Here is a 15,910-nt window from a genome sequence, read left to right on the forward strand (position 1 = left end):
GCGAAACGATTATGAAGCGAAGCTATTCGCCAACTCTCTGCAACTCTTTTCGTTGAAAAAACTTAATGTAACTTATAAGTTCTCAATGTTGGTAGAAAATACTAGGTTACTAGTGCTTAGTATATCGCGTCAGTACATACAAAAACGTCTGCAGTGTAAAATGCGGTGTCACACTGTCTCCAGCAAAAGTATCATGCTTACATTCTTTCAACGAGTATGACGTTATTAAAAGCGAACATTACCAAGAACGACATGTGCTTACCTCTCTAATATAGCGTTGAGTAAACACAGGTTGAAACAGGCAGCGATGACACCGTGGAGTGCTAACGGTACTGAATCTCTATGGAACCCAGAACAACAGAAAAAACACAATGCATCGTCACTAACAACAATGGAACAGCAACAACATTCCGTCGTTAACAAGAACAGCGGAAACACAATGTTCCATCAGCCATGTCCAAATGTCAGCGGAAAATATACTGTTCATCTTTCTCAGTACAATCTTACTATTTCTCTTGTGTATTTACTAGAAATACATGTGCCGCGGATTCAAAACAAGCCAAAGAATCTACTTATGACAACACGTCTTCTTTGTGGAGTAACGCTGACTTGTTTTACGACTTTCCGATGGGAGATGGTTTTCAGCACCAAGGACAGGTCTGATTGTCGTTCACTCCAATGAAGTAACTTTGATCCTACTTCACAAACTTCCCCAAGATCAGTGTGATCAATACAAAGGGGATCTTATAATTAGTTCGCTGGACAAATTTGAGCGAAAAAAACGAAACCCAACAGTTTTCAAATCATCTAGCGTTATAACGTCACGTGAAAACTTTCCTAAGCGAACGAAACTTTCACTTGACAAAGATCCCAGGGTTAGCCCTTGAATTGTGTGAGCAGGGCACGCACTGTAAGAAGTAATTTGTACTTTATAATGAAAATTGACACCTTGACGTACCTTAGTAAGACGGTGTGCGACGGTGTGCTATCTACAACATACTGCGTCATGCGCCACAACATACCACGTTCTCGAACAAGATAGTGAGCAACCGGAGTCACGTGACTACTCGTGGCCAATCAGGATAAATCACAAGGTTTGAACAATGATAATGACATTAAAGTCGTCATAGAAGAAAATGGAATCACTTGTTACGTCTTTTTCTCTTTATTTTGTGACGTACAATGGAGTTTTGAGGTGTGTTTGCCCATCTTTGTTATACTGAGTAAAAGGAAACACAACCTCAGATTATCTTCTAATAGCTGGTAATTTTAAGCGGTGCAGAAGGGTTTGAAAACACAGATCGTGGCTTAACACTTCACCTTGTCAAATTCTATTCTTGAAGGTAGGAGAATATGGTCGTTTCCAGCACCAGCCCCATCCGTTTTTTCTGTCCTTGGCCCTCTGTGTACAGTCTGCTTGTGACCTGCCTGTCCGGTCCCTGATGCCCTCTCCCTCTCTCTGGCATGGCTCCCCTCTACTCCTGGCTTAACATATTCTTTACTAGTGCGACTTTCCTGCATGGTTTTTAATTCCACAGAAGACATTATCTTAGACTCAGTGCTTATTACATGTACAAGGCATTAACCTACTTCTACTTGATTCATTAGATTCATTTAGAATCAAGACCAAGATTCTGCAAAAAATTATTTTCAATAGAATGCATTTATTCTTATGACCCATATATACCATGCTTTACCTATGACATAAATTTGCAGTCTTAACACTTAAACAGTCTGCCTTTCTTGTAGTATAGTCTATAGATTGAAGTGTTTCGTAATATTGGAAGATGTGAACCCTCCCAAGAAGTGTTTGGTTCATGACATTATATTTCAGCCACATGAGAAGATTATGAGTTGCATTATTTTGATACAATTTCACTTGATTGACTATCTTAATACTTTGAAAACAGACTTGCAACTTACTTGATTCTTCACCAGAATGAGTCCTTTTTCATCATTCCATTTCATACCTTAAAACTTAAGTAATATCTTCTGAATAATCCATACATGTGGTATACCTACACATAAACAATGTTGGGTGACGCAAACTTTTAAATTCACATGTAGAGAATAAACCTAACATTTTTTCTTGTATCTACATTTTCATAAAACATTTTCAACAGTTGTATTCATGTTTGTATAAGTATCAATAAGTAGAAGAGTTTTGCATGGAAATAATAGATGATGATAAATATTTTCTCCAATTCATACCAACATAAATTTCTGTCTGTAAAGTTAAACTTGCCGAAATTTATTTCATCCCTTTTCCATAAGGTGGACTATTCCAAAAGCTGATGACCCTATAGAAATATGGATGGTCCCAATTCCTTGACAGGGGGTCAAGTTGAACAGCTAAAGCCTAGATGCTCATAGAAGCTTCTGGAAGTTCTCAATAGCCTTGGTGATGGCCTCTATCTCCCCTTCCATCTGTGCTTTCTGTGGAAAGAGAAGCAGTTGGTTAGCATTGGCCATTGTCTGATAAAATATATCTAAAACTGCATTACATCTTTATTACTAGTACCTAAAAAAGCATGCAAACAGTAAAAATGATGATTTTCAAAACTTTTAATGGGCCACTTTTAGTGTGGCATCATATGGTCAGAACAAAGAGGCACCAGGTTTGTGCCTTTGGAAAGGCACTTGGCACAACTTTCTCATTGTATGGTGAAGTGATGCCTATGGTGCCTCTTGGTTAATCCCTTTAAACAGTGTCCAAACACTGATGAGGACACCTATGCATTTGGTGTTGCCCATGTGCCAAGCACACATTTTATCAATGTGACAAACAACAACAACAACAAAAACAGTAGACTCACCCTCTCGTCCTTCCTTTGCCGCACCTGTTCCGGCACCTTGTTCTCGTAGTCAGGGATGCTCATCTCCTTCAGGATCTTGTCCACCTGGTTGTTCAGGTTCGACTTCTTCCCTTCCAGCTTAGTGATCTCCTTCGAGGCATCCACCATGCCCTGGTTGGAGAACATGAAGAAACCATGAAGAAACAAGAACTAGAACATTAGCAGAGCCAATGCATTATGTTTACTTCACACTGTCTATGTCTAACAAGCTACTGCTCTGTTTATTAATGCTCAAATGCATTTGTATATGTATGGTGACCACCCCATCCAACTCTGTTCTGCCACTTGCTACATAATGTAACCCAGGACCAGTTACCATGGTGACAGCCCTCTGGTCCAGGTCAATGACCTTATTTTTTTGGAGAAGATGAAACAGAGCAAAAACAATATACCATCATTATCCAAGTCCATTTCCATGCTTACCTTGAGTAAGAGGTGCACAGTACACTTGTCAGACAGTGATCCTTACCTTGAGTAAGAGGTGCACAGTACACTTGTCAGACAGTGATATTACCTTGAGTAAGAGGTGCACAGTACACTTGTCAGACAGTGATCTTTACCTTGAGTAAGAGGTGCACAGTACACTTGTCAGACAGTGATATTACCTTGAGTAAGAGGTGCACAGTACACTTGTCGGACACAGTGAGGATGGCACAGCCCTCGGGCGGGGCCTGGTCCACCAGGGTCACGACCTTTCCACTCTGGGATAGGATGGTGATGATGTCAGTGTACTTGTTCAACATCCCAGCAACCGAGTTGTCCGAGCATTGCAGGTACACTGAAGGGAAGACAGTGAAAAAGTTTTGGCTTAAGTGACTCACTCACTCAGCTCTGTCCTGGGGGCACACAGGGTCCTCCAAGACTGCCTCCAAGAATCCCTGGCTTAGGTGACATTTAAAAAAAAAACTTCTAATTGCCAGCTTAAAAAAAGGTAAAGGTAGTCCCATAGCCTTTTCCAGGCTGTAAGGGCAGCAAGTTGTCAATCCACTGAGTCTTGGATATGGTATTGGAAGGTGGAGCCCATCCCTCAATTCCTGGCATTCCTGGCTTGACTAATTCTCCCAGGTGTAAAATCGGTACCTGACCTTCGTTGGGGAGGTAGAAGGCGGTGGAAGGAGAGGGATCGGCTCCACCTTCTAATAACATGTCCTAGCGTCCTAGACACAGTGAGGAAACTAACTATTGCCCCTGGTACAGCCTGAAAAAGACTATGGGACTTCATTATAGACTGTTCATGCTTACGTTCAGGCCTCTGCTTGGTGAGGTTGTACTCTGCCCGGATGGACCGTGCTCTGCAGTTCACCTCGTGAACAAAGTCTAGCTCTTCCTCCAGGTTCTCCTGTCTCCATGGAAACTGTATCATAGCAACAAAAAATTTAATACAATAAATCAAAAATCAATTTTTGTGCAGGTGTGAATTGTTAATTCCTTAAAAAAAGAATTTTAGGTTTAACGGTTATGTTCCTCATTATCATCTCTTTTTATAAACCTTTATTACACTGAAGTAACCATTTGGCTGCCTAAATACTTAAAGGTATTATGAAGCAAGGAGAAGGTTAAAAGTAATTTTGTCCATTTCATATAAAGGCATTTTATATATGTATGGGTAGAATGACGACTAAAAAATAAAAATACCTCAAAAACTTTAAAAATAAAATCATCCCTACCTCTTCTGCCTCTGGGTATGACGCCACACAGATGCTGGGCGGGGCCTCGTTGGATCGTCGTGGTAACCGTTGCCATAGTTCCTCAGTGATGAAGGGCATGAAGGGGCTGAGAAGGCGCAGGCCCACCTCCAGGCAGGTGTACAGCGTCTGCCGGGTCGTCTCTTTTGCTGCCTCGTCTTTCCCGTAGATAATGGGCTTGATGCTTTCCTGTGTGAATCAGTCAATCAAAAAAAATCAGTGATCAGTCCCTAGACCAATCAAGTTACACTCCAGGTATATGTGCATCTTTTTCACTGCCTGAGTCTTAACTGCAAGTAATGGGTTTTGATATCTTCAAATCCACATATGGCAATATCACAGAAACAGTGGATCACTCAATACCTGACAAAGACTGCACTTGAACAGTTGAAAACTGGAGTAAGCCCAAATTTTTGTCTTGGAAATTATAACTAGTTCAAACTAGTTTTAGAAGAGGCTTCTAGCAACACAGATGAACTTTGAACCTACCAGATACTTGTCGCAGAGGTCGTAGAGCCAGAAGTTGTAGACGCCGTTGGTCACCAGGGGGAAGTCGTAGTTCTCAAACCCGCGGTTACAGGCGTCCACGGCGGCCACCAGTCTGCTCAGGATCCACTGGTCAATCAGACGCTCACTACCGGACAGCTGCGAGAAGGAAAAGGAAAGTAATTGGAAAGTGATCTTGATCCAGATCCCAGCGACAACAGCTGGGATTCGAACTCCCAACCTCTTGGTCCAGAGACAAGGCCGCTAGCCACTGGACTATGCACGCTACTGAAGCACTACCACTACCTTTTAACAATAATAGGCAGTTAAAAACAGCTCTATAACACCTGGACTCACCTTGGCCTCAAACCTGGGCTGGAATCCCTCCCCCAGGCTGCTGAGGGCAAACTTGGTGGCGTTCCACATCTTGTTACAGAAGAAGCGATAACCCTGGACACGCAGCACGTCCAGGTTTATGTCACGGCCTGGAAATAAAGATCACTCTTTAATTAGAAAGGGCGACATGTGCTCAGAAGCTAATGCAGCAAATAGCTTCACCACATCCCCCGTACCAAAAATGGATCTATCCCACTCCCACACAAATAGATTGTTCCTAAATCACCAGTATCCAAAATTTGAAGCATTCTTTAATGAAAACTGAATGCATAGCACCGAGACATACATTGTATTGTATGTACCAGAAGACAACCACACAGAGAGAGTATGTACATTGTATGCTTACCTCCATCAAAGCTACACGTATGTTTTACCAGTATTAATATCATTACTACCAAACCTCACCTTGTGAGGTGTAGGCACACAGGGCAAACCTCAGGGCGTCTGTGCCACACTCTGGGATACCGTTGGGGTAATCCTCTTTCTGGGAAAGAAGAACATCAGAAATATACTTATACTGTAGTACCGGTAACTTAACTTTTGTTGTTGCAAAATGAGTCAAAGGTGACTATTTACAATTTTTGTTACATTTTGTAGGATGGGTTAGCATTAGAACATGTGTTTTAGGTATGCTGTACTGAGTGTGCTACTGCAAAACGTGTACTGTATGTTGTAATACCTGTTGTAGTGTAACAGTTTGGTTGTAACAGTTGTGTTGTAACAAGTGTGTTGTAACAGATGTTGTAGTAAGTGTTCTCTGTTTTCGAGAAGTTGTGCAGGTTGTCTTTATATATGTTGTTACAACTGTTCTCCAGCAGTTTGTGAAGGTTAGCCTTAGGTGTGTAGTAACGTGTGTTGTAACGTGTGTTGTAAGAAGTGTGCTGTAACCTCACCTGTCCCTGTTTCGCCCGTGCGACCTCCCGTGGGTCCAGGTTGCTGTTCTCCAGCAGTTTGTGCAGGTTGTCCAGCGTGATGCCGTTGATGACATCGACAGGGTCGATCACGTTCCCCAGAGACTTGCTCATCTTCCTGCCGTGGGCGTCTCTCACCAACGCATGCAGGTACACCTGGGGGGCAGGCATAGAACGGTCAACTTCCATCATTCATCAATGCCTAGACTGTGGAACTCCTTACCTATATACATGTAGCTTTCTTGAGGCCACCACAACCCTCCTCTAAACACTGATCAGAAACTGACATTGTTTACAATATATTTCGAACCCCTCGTAGGGGAGATAGCTAGGTACCAGGCATAGAAGACATGAGGCTTCTTAAGGTTATCATTTTGAACCATGTAAACTTGGGGCCTTACATACTAGTTTCAAGTACATGAAACACATAATTTGAACCCACCTCCTTGAAGGGCAGTTTGCCGATCATCTTGAGTCCCATCATGACCATACGAGCAACCCAGAAGAACAGGATGTCATGTCCTGTCTCCAGGAGGGTCCCGGGGTAGAACAACTTAAACTCCTCGGTCTGAAATAACAGAGAGAAAAACATTAAACAAACACAGCTCTGGATCTTTATGACCAACCCTGAAGAACAAACAATCAGGTCTATTGTTCCTTCTACAAACACCTACAGAAGAACACAAGCAAACAAATAAACAAACAAACCTGTTCCGGCCAGCCAAATATGGAGAAGGGGAAGAAGGCAGAGGAGAACCAGGTGTCCAAAACATCCTCATCTGGAGCACAAAAATGTCAAAATGTAATAATTTCGGATAAAATATAGCAGTAAATTTTGTTAAGAAAATATGTCTCTATCTTGGCTTGCCTCTACATATTAATTACATATTAAATATCAGCAAATTGACTTGAAGAAATTGGACCTTTTGGGTGTGAAAGAAAGACCAAAGAAAAGTGCAGACCTTGTCTGAGAGAGATCTTGTCTTCTGACACCCCAAATCTCTCAGCAGCCTTCCTGCGAGCCTCAGCCTCGTCCCTGCCACTGACCCAGTACTTCTCATCAACATCCTGCAGTTTAATAATAACATCGTACATGTAAATGTGTTAAGATTAAATTAGAGTTAAGGCAACGACAACCATTATTGTAAAGAGAAGAGAATCAGAGGTGAGAAACAGACAATGAGGCCAAAGAGCATTATAACTTTGCAGAAAGACTACTATGACAAAAAAATAAGGGCCTAGTTTTGTCAGAATTCAGTACCAGAGTAAAAGACAGCTATAGAAGTCAGCACAAGACCATCCTTTTTCATGCAAGTTGCATCTGTAAGAGACTTACCGCCTGAAGGACACAACAGGCAGCATGGAGGAAAAAGATTTTGATATGATAGAGAAGATATAGAGTTTAAACACACTCACAGTGAAGCATTTCCATTCCATAATAATTTTTTTTTTTTTATTATATACAATGTACATGTATGACTACTATAATTCAGTCAAACCACAGTCCATTCATGTAAATGACAATCACATAAATTATACGAGAATTTTCAATTTAAGTATAACAATTTTTTCGAATGAAAGCTTATCTGATGAAGAATGATGACATCGACCAAAAATTTATGGGGAGTTCAAAGCCAGACACTGAAGTTACTCACAGCTCCTGGTGGAATGCTGGGGTCGTTGACAGTTAATATGAAGTACGCTGGGATGCGGTGTCCCCACCACAGCTGGCGGGAGATGCACCAATCACGGCAGTTCTCCATCCAGCGGTACCACGTCGCCTCGTGGAAGTCTGGGATCACCTTCAGCTCACCGTTACGAACAACCTGGGGGACATCGAGGAAGGTTAGACCAGTGTTCTAGTCAGCGTTCGTCTTTCCTCATTTGACAGAATTTTGCTGCTCATGATGGACAAAAAGTTTGCGCAATCCGTCATGTTTGACGGACAAAAATTGCTGTGTAAAGATGTGGAAAGAGACCATTAAACCTAAGGTAAGTCTACCAGAAAATCTGCCCTAAAAAATAAATTAATTCAGTAAATAGCATTTGTGAGGGTCAAAATTGCTCACTTCGGTGTTCAATATGATGTTTCGTCTGGCAAAATTGAGGTGATGGAAAGAAATTTCAGACTGGGTAGAACACCGCTTAATGAGAAACACAAGAAAACTGTTTCTCAAGCAGCTGGAAAAACAGTCAAAATCTATTCAGTTGCCTGCTGTGAGTATATGTTACATTCAAGTGGTTTACCTGGAGAATGAGATTTAAAAGCAACTAAATGAAGACAGACTAAATTGACACTCAATGACACCAGTTTCATTGAGTGAACAGAGACAGATGCATCTATGAAGGGTTAGACACCCAGGCCGGTGATAAGATACCAATGAAAGGTAACATTTACATGTACTCAAGTTAATGGGAAAAAGGTCAAATCTCCAGTGCACCCATTTCCAAAAATGCTGAGTAACAGTTAAATTCTGACCTCCACAGCAGCAGCGGCCATGTCCTTACAGTTGACGTACCACTGGGGCTTCAGTAGGGGCTCTATCACGTCCTTAGAACGACTGTGGGCAAACAAAACATCATGTCAGGGTGAACATTGTAATTATCAATAGATAATGTAGGATGTTGAAACAATTTTGTCACATAGTAGTAATAAATTACAGTAAGTCTGTGTAACCTTACAGGCAAATGCTATTAAACACATGTAGCTCTCCTCTTCTTTTTCCCTTTACAATAAATTCATTGATTACCTGCACGTTGGGACCACCATGGGGTTGTCCTTTGTTCCCCTGTACAGGTTCTTCTCTTTCAGAGCCTCCAACACGGCCTTCCTGGCATGGAAACGCTTCATGCCCTACAACAAGTAAAACAACACACTTCATCTTAGAAAACTTTCTGTGAAAGTACTTCTGAAAGTAATTTTGCAGGAGCCACACATACATAGTCAAGCCTTGTCTTAGCAACTATTGGACTGTGAGAAAGTGGTTGCTAAGGATTGTTTGTTCAATGTGCTTTGCTAATCTTTTCTGCCATGTGACCTACTTTAACTGCTCTTCAACTGCCTCTACTATCATTTCAGTGATATAATGGTTTAAAAAATAGTTACACAAGAGATAGGGGATGTTGCAACTGTATCTGACCTTGAACCTGTCCCCACAGTCTTCTGTCATGAGTCCGCTGTCATCTATGACGGTGACAGAGTCCAGGTTGTTCCTCTTCCCACAGTCGTAATCATTGTGGTCATGGGCAGGGGTGATCTTCACAGCACCTATAATAAATATATAAAATATATTATACATTGATATTGTGAATATTGTTAAGCTCGTTTTACGCACTTATTTAGTTGCCTATATGTTAACTGTGAAATACTCACTTATTTACAATGTAGTTGTGTATTTGTTAACTGTGCAATATTTGTTTCTCTGTTTTTAAACACTAGCATACAATTCAGCGCTACTTTTTTAGTTGCGCTGCCACATGCTAGAGATTGTACTCATCGATCAATCAATAAACAATTATTATTATAAAATGGACACACAATAAAGACATATCCTATCAATGCTTCATGTAAGCACTAACAAACTGTTGTTTTGTGAGAACTCTAATTTTGTTTGTTTTCCTAGGTTACCAAGGTGACCATTACTCAAGCAACTAGATAGCTTTCAATTGTTTTTACAGTTGCTTGAGTAACTGTTACCTAAGGGTTGATATATTATTACCTGGATGTCTAAGTCACTTGAAATGGATAATATTCAGGTAAGACTATAGCTTACAGAACCATAGCTGTGCCAACTCTACATGTATGTTCCAAAAAGAACTAGCTAATATAAAAGCCACAGTATCTCAGTACTTGAAATGTAAAATACTCAGGCCTGATAGCATATGCATGTCGGCAGAACGTACTGCACCTGCGCAAAACCAGTAATGTATTGTACATAGCAGTTCGGCAGAATGTCTCATATAAGGTTGTATTCGCTCATATAAGGTTAGCATTTCGACAGTAGTTTCCAAATGTTATGTCGGAAAGAATATCCTCTGCAACAGGCAAAACTCTGATGCAACGTTGACCAAAACCCAACGAAAAACGTGAAAATACGGGGTCCTGCGCAGGCGCAGTACGTTCTGCCGACGTGCTGGCCTGATTGCCTTACCTGTGCCGAACTCCCTGTCCACAAAGTCGTCACACACGATGGGCATGCGGCGCTCCAACAGGGGATGGAGGACAAACTTCCCGTGGAGGTGCTGCGGATTCAAAATTATCAGTTATATAGAGTTTCGAGTAATGACTTTTAAGACTCTCTGGACTTCACTTCAGTGCCCATGTGTGGCTGCCAACAATTATGTCCTAATTTCATCAGTTACAAACAAGCTTTCAACGCTTTGACGTTTTACATCAGTTGGGATGGCTAAAGGGAAAATTCTCACCAATAAAACACGCGTTCATACAGCCATTTAGTTTTCGACTTGATACTCTTTTAGGGGGTACACTCGGAGTAATACATGCATGAGACCCTAAGCAAAGATTGGATATGATTGGACAACCAAAAGTAATCAGTAACCTTGTATCTGTCGTCCTGTGGGTGCACAGCTACAGCCGTATCTCCTAACATGGTCTCAATACGGGTGGTCGCAACAACAATCTCCTCATCTGTAGGGCACAAGAATTAAACATCGTCCTGAATCTCAGAAATCATAACATAACAAGGAACTGCAGTACAACACTTAGGGTTGGTTTGTAACAATGCTCATTAACTCAGGCAATATATCATGACATTGTTACAATCTAAATAGATTGTGTGCATCAGAGTGCATGCACATTGAACTTTTTATTTCAAATGGTAATCTTTCTGGAAACATTAGTGACAATATGTAATCTGTGCCTGACTTTTGTTAAATTGTGGAGGTGGAATGCAAGGGCAGGGCTCCACCGTCCAGTACCGTGCCCTAGACACAGTGGCTTAACAATCCAAGTTGCCCCCTACAGCCTAAAAAAGGCTAAGGGACTACCTTCACCTTTTATAACCAACATCGCTAACTAGTGATGCATACCTAAACTCAATTTTAGGTTCAGGTCCGGATTCAAGTCCAGAGGTTTGGGTTCAGTATACAAAATTGCATGTTGGCAACCTTGCAATGTTGTCTGGGTGAAACTTTGGCCACATAACATGGAGGCCGGTACTTGACGATGCCCAATGGCAATGTTTTATTCATTTTGCAGCAAAGATTTTCCAATCTATGGAAGGTTTTAGGTGGTTTGGAAAGAAAAGGGGTATGTGAAATGGTCTTTTATGGTAATAAGTCCGGACTCGGTTCTTGACTTTTAGGTTTTTTTGGACTTGAACCTTTAACGTTCTTACAAGTCCGGATCCAAGTCCAGGGAACCAGTATGCAGCACTATTGCTAACTGACCTGATCCCTCCACAGGGTAGGCAAACTCCACCAGCACACCAAACTCAACCTTCTCCTCATACCCCGGCACAGCCAGGAGGGTACGGCCTGGTATCTCCTTCTTATCAACCTGCAGTGGAAAAATACAAATTAGAACAAGAAATCAGAGATTTTAGACTTCTAGGAAGTATTTTGGGTTTTTGTGACCTTCAAGTTTGCCCCAAGTCCTGTGTCTGACACTTAAAACTCCTGTCATACTGCCTGTCAATCTACCCTAACCCACGTGCTGTCAAGCTCCAAACCAACAGCTCAGCCACCCAAAACGATACTTCTGACTTCCATACAAATGTTTTTTTTTGACAGTTACATTTTTCCTATACAAAAAAAGGGAGAAACAAAACATTTACTTTTGCTATTTTCAGACTTCTATCTTGGCTGCTTTCTTTGGTAGCAGACATTATTATGAGCTACGGTCCCAAGTTTGAGCACAGCCACAACCTTTAGTCTAAAGCTATCTTCCTTACAAGTTATAAAAAGGATAGCAATTGAATTAACCCTTGAAACTAGTGCTGCATACCTAAACCCACTTTTAGGTTCAGGTCCGGATTCAAGTCCAGAGGTTTAGGTTCAGTTCCGGACTCGTAAGTCCGGACCTAAACCCATGGCATATACAAAATTGTATGTTGGCAACCTTTCAATGTTGTCTGGGTGAAACTTTGGCCACATAACATGGAGGCCGGTACTTGACAATGCCCGATGGCAATGTTTTCTTCATTTTGCAGCTAAGATTTTGCAATCTACGGAGGGTAGGAAAGAAAAGGGGTATGTGAAATGGTCTTTTATGGTAATAAGTCCGGACTCGGTTCTTGACATTTAGGTTTTTTTAGACTTGAATTCTTACAAGTCCGGATCCAAGTCCAGTGAACAAGTATGCATCACTACTTGAAACATACCTCAATATCAGAGATAGCAGAATTGAGGCGACAGGACCAGTTGACCAGCCGGTTGCTACGATAGATGATCCCCTCGTCATGGAGCCTGACAAAGACTTCCTTCACACAATTGCACAGTTTCTGGAGAAGGAACAGAAATTAAAGACTTATTGCTCAAGTTAGGACTCATATAGGAGGACAGAATACATGAGAAAATTAAGCACATGTAAGAAAGAAAGTGATCTCGATCCAGTTTATGTCATCGAAGAGCTTATCTTCCACTGGTCGTGACAGAGAAGACATACGCTATATACAGTATTTACAGGTTCATTGCTGGGCTTTTCGACAAGCACAATGAACAGTGGACCACCGTTAACGTCTCGTCCGAAGGACTGCGACCCTAAACAGTAGCGTGCATGTTGGGTGAGCGACATCAGCCGGGATTCGAACTTCCAACCTCTTAGTCCAGAGGCAGGATCGCTAACCACTGGACTACGCACGCTACTCATGCTATGTAAGTGCTATGTCTTGGTAACGCCAGACCAATCTAATAACATGTAGCTATTTCTCGTATCCTTAAAAAGGTAATGCTGAACTGGAAGATGATACAGCATAAAAAATTCTTTGGCCAGTTAGTCAATACATCCTAAGACCAGAATCAAACTACACATATGACCTCTTGATCTGGTATCTGGTTGCCTTAGCCACTTGGACACTGTCTTGATGCCACCCCAAAACATAGGACCAAGAGACAAAACTAGAGAAGCTGAACCAAAAAACAACAACTCCAGACTCACCTCATCCATAGTAAAGGCTGCACGTTCCCAGTCCACAGAGATTCCCATCAGCCTTTGCTGCTCATAGATCCGCCCTCCTTTCCTAAAGACAAAAAAATGTTGAAAAGTTAAATATATTCAACAGAAAGAAAGTTAAGTATATTTCTTATTATCAATATTACAATTTTCGATTACTATTCATTTTTTCTCTGACCAAGTTTAAACAGTACAAAAAATGATTTTACATTTAAATTCAGGCAAAAAGTACAATATAGGTGCCATTTTTTCACAAAAAAATTATCCCTGTAAGATTGCTGACACCCTCCTCAATTCTCCTCAAACTCAAAGGATACTCAGGCTTCGAAATTAACTTTTCTTCCCATTGTCCCAGCACTGTCCCAAAAATAAATTTCAATTGTCCCGTAGTGAAGATGAACTGTCCCAACCTGTGTTTTGGGAAGTATTGTATGATTTCAACTTGACGTCAACTTTATTCTGCTTATGTTCACCCCCAGGCACACTATAATTGCAGTGTAGACAGGAAATTCAGGAGTACTTTTCCGGATCCAAAAGCCGGGACGTGTGCCTGATAAACAAAAGAAGGGCTAACATTCTGATGTTCATTATTTTTCTATAGTCCCAAAAATGTCCCAAAGTGTCTTTTTAGTTGTCCCAGCCTAAAGTTTAGTGGTCAGTGGCCAGTGGACCACTTATTTTTAGCCTTGATACTCACTCATTTTTCCACTTCCAGACCTTCTCTACAAACTTGTCCCTCCCAATGTCGTGACGAGACAGACCCTCCTCTCTCTGGAGTTTCTTCTCCACGATGACTTGCGTAGCGATGCCTGCGTGATCGCAGCCGGGGTTCCACAGAGTTGTCTTCCCTTTCATCCTGTGCCTGGAGTTTGGAAATTACAGAGTGATCATCATCATCTTCATCATTAGTTCTCCTTTTTAAGAGGCATAGCAAAGTTTAGTTTCCAGAACTGCCTGTATGTTCATGTCCTAAATTAGTAACTGTTTCTATGAGTTGCTTTTGTGTTGTAATTGAATGACCTGAACCTCTATCTTTGCATATGATTATGAAGTCCAAAGCAGGAGACTTCTGGCTGGTTCTGGAAAGTAACATTCTATTGTTATTTTCTTCTGGCCTGCCTGAGGCCATTTTGATCTCCAATTTGACCTTCCTGTCAGTCTACCTTTACACCATTTCCCCCTCACTTCCTGTGACTCTACTGTTATAGTATTAAAATGTAACTGAGACCAATCATTGACCAATCAATTCTTTAAAAAAGCTGTCTTTTCAGACAACATAGACTGTTTGACCCTCACCATCTGGTGATGCTGTCCTCAATGGCATTGGTGAGGGCGTGACCCAGGTGGAGCGAACCAGTCACGTTGGGAGGGGGGATCACCATCACAAACTGTCCCTTAGGGTTGGGTTCCTGTAGACTCTTCCTCTGTAGGAGTAAATAATAAATAAATAAACAAACAATAAACAAAGGCCCACTGGGAATGATCACTATCATGAGCTGATCCATACCAGAGTTGGGTTCTTGTAGACATCAGTTGTTTTTTTTTTTCAACCTTCAGCCTGCTATGGTAGCCATTAGCCAAATTTGTGTTGCTTATGCCGGTTAGGCAGCAGGGAGAAGGTTGAAATTGCTAAATATCCCTAAAGATGTTTGCATAGATTTCTCTACACTACAGTCATCTCATATAGTCAGTGGGCTTCTAACAGCTGAGAACTCACCCCATACTCAGGTTTGAAGAATCCTTGTTTCTCCCACCAGGGGTACCAGGCTGCCTCTACGTACTTGGGGCTGTAAGCATTGGGCATTTCACTGGCCACATCTGCAATATAACAAAGAAAACATCAGTGGTTAGTACTTCTAGCACAAAGTCAGAGTAACAGGATTGAACATTTGAAGGTTACATGTACCATTTTCATTTCTACACATACATTTATTCATTTACTACATCTTGAATACACAAAATCTGTTAAAAGTCTCCTTTTGTTTTTCTTTAATTCATTTATTGCCAAAGAGAGTGTTGATAAAAAATTAACAAAACATTAACTTTATTTATGCACTGTTAATTACAGCGAGGGGTTTTCTGGTGTGTGAGCCAACAAATAGTAATTTTATGTATACATGTCATTTGATTCCGTCTCTATTACATCATCCTACAAAGACTGACCTTTCTTCTCCCCAGGCGGGGTCTGAATGTCGTATGTCACGACCTCTTTTTCCTTCTTCTTCTCCTTCTTTTCTTCTGACTTTTTCTGTACAGAAAATTATGATTGGAACATCATTTTACGGAAGCAAACATATAAGGTGACGTTATCAATGTAATCTAACCAGCTGCTGCTGACAAGATGTTTCTGCAAAAGGCAACTGAAATGCATCAATCAATACAAATATAGCCTGGTTACCAAACCTATTATAGCTCCCGAGTCCTACATCCTCTCCGCAAATAGAG

At 41.3% G+C, this 15,910-nt stretch overlaps 1 protein-coding gene across 1 annotated transcript in view; it reads right to left on the reverse strand.

Annotated features, from left to right (window-relative positions):
• Positions 1 to 1,691: 1,691 nt before the first annotated feature.
• LOC109484629 (valine--tRNA ligase-like) overlaps positions 1,692 to 15,910 on the reverse strand; it is a 15,258-nt gene continuing 1,039 nt past the window's right edge. The window contains exons 2-26 of the mRNA XM_019787975.1: positions 15,629 to 15,713; positions 15,183 to 15,283; positions 14,762 to 14,889; positions 14,163 to 14,327; positions 13,451 to 13,532; positions 12,675 to 12,794; positions 11,743 to 11,851; positions 10,893 to 10,981; positions 10,485 to 10,575; positions 9,474 to 9,601; positions 9,084 to 9,187; positions 8,813 to 8,894; positions 7,989 to 8,159; positions 7,296 to 7,401; positions 7,042 to 7,112; positions 6,776 to 6,901; positions 6,316 to 6,489; positions 5,828 to 5,906; positions 5,384 to 5,511; positions 5,030 to 5,185; positions 4,523 to 4,729; positions 4,098 to 4,209; positions 3,461 to 3,633; positions 2,817 to 2,966; positions 1,692 to 2,436 (exon numbers count right to left, since the gene is read on the reverse strand). Coding sequence (XP_019643534.1) covers positions 2,368 to 2,436; positions 2,817 to 2,966; positions 3,461 to 3,633; positions 4,098 to 4,209; positions 4,523 to 4,729; positions 5,030 to 5,185; positions 5,384 to 5,511; positions 5,828 to 5,906; positions 6,316 to 6,489; positions 6,776 to 6,901; positions 7,042 to 7,112; positions 7,296 to 7,401; positions 7,989 to 8,159; positions 8,813 to 8,894; positions 9,084 to 9,187; positions 9,474 to 9,601; positions 10,485 to 10,575; positions 10,893 to 10,981; positions 11,743 to 11,851; positions 12,675 to 12,794; positions 13,451 to 13,532; positions 14,163 to 14,327; positions 14,762 to 14,889; positions 15,183 to 15,283; positions 15,629 to 15,713 — 3,006 coding nt within the window. The 3' untranslated portion in view covers positions 1,692 to 2,367. The remainder of the gene's footprint in view (positions 2,437 to 2,816; positions 2,967 to 3,460; positions 3,634 to 4,097; positions 4,210 to 4,522; positions 4,730 to 5,029; positions 5,186 to 5,383; positions 5,512 to 5,827; positions 5,907 to 6,315; positions 6,490 to 6,775; positions 6,902 to 7,041; positions 7,113 to 7,295; positions 7,402 to 7,988; positions 8,160 to 8,812; positions 8,895 to 9,083; positions 9,188 to 9,473; positions 9,602 to 10,484; positions 10,576 to 10,892; positions 10,982 to 11,742; positions 11,852 to 12,674; positions 12,795 to 13,450; positions 13,533 to 14,162; positions 14,328 to 14,761; positions 14,890 to 15,182; positions 15,284 to 15,628; positions 15,714 to 15,910) is intronic.

The sequence above is a fragment of the Branchiostoma belcheri genome, unplaced genomic scaffold (assembly GCF_001625305.1).
Source record: "Branchiostoma belcheri isolate BF01 breed outbred unplaced genomic scaffold, Haploidv18h27 scaffold7, whole genome shotgun sequence".
NCBI lineage: Eukaryota > Metazoa > Chordata > Leptocardii > Amphioxiformes > Branchiostomatidae > Branchiostoma > Branchiostoma belcheri.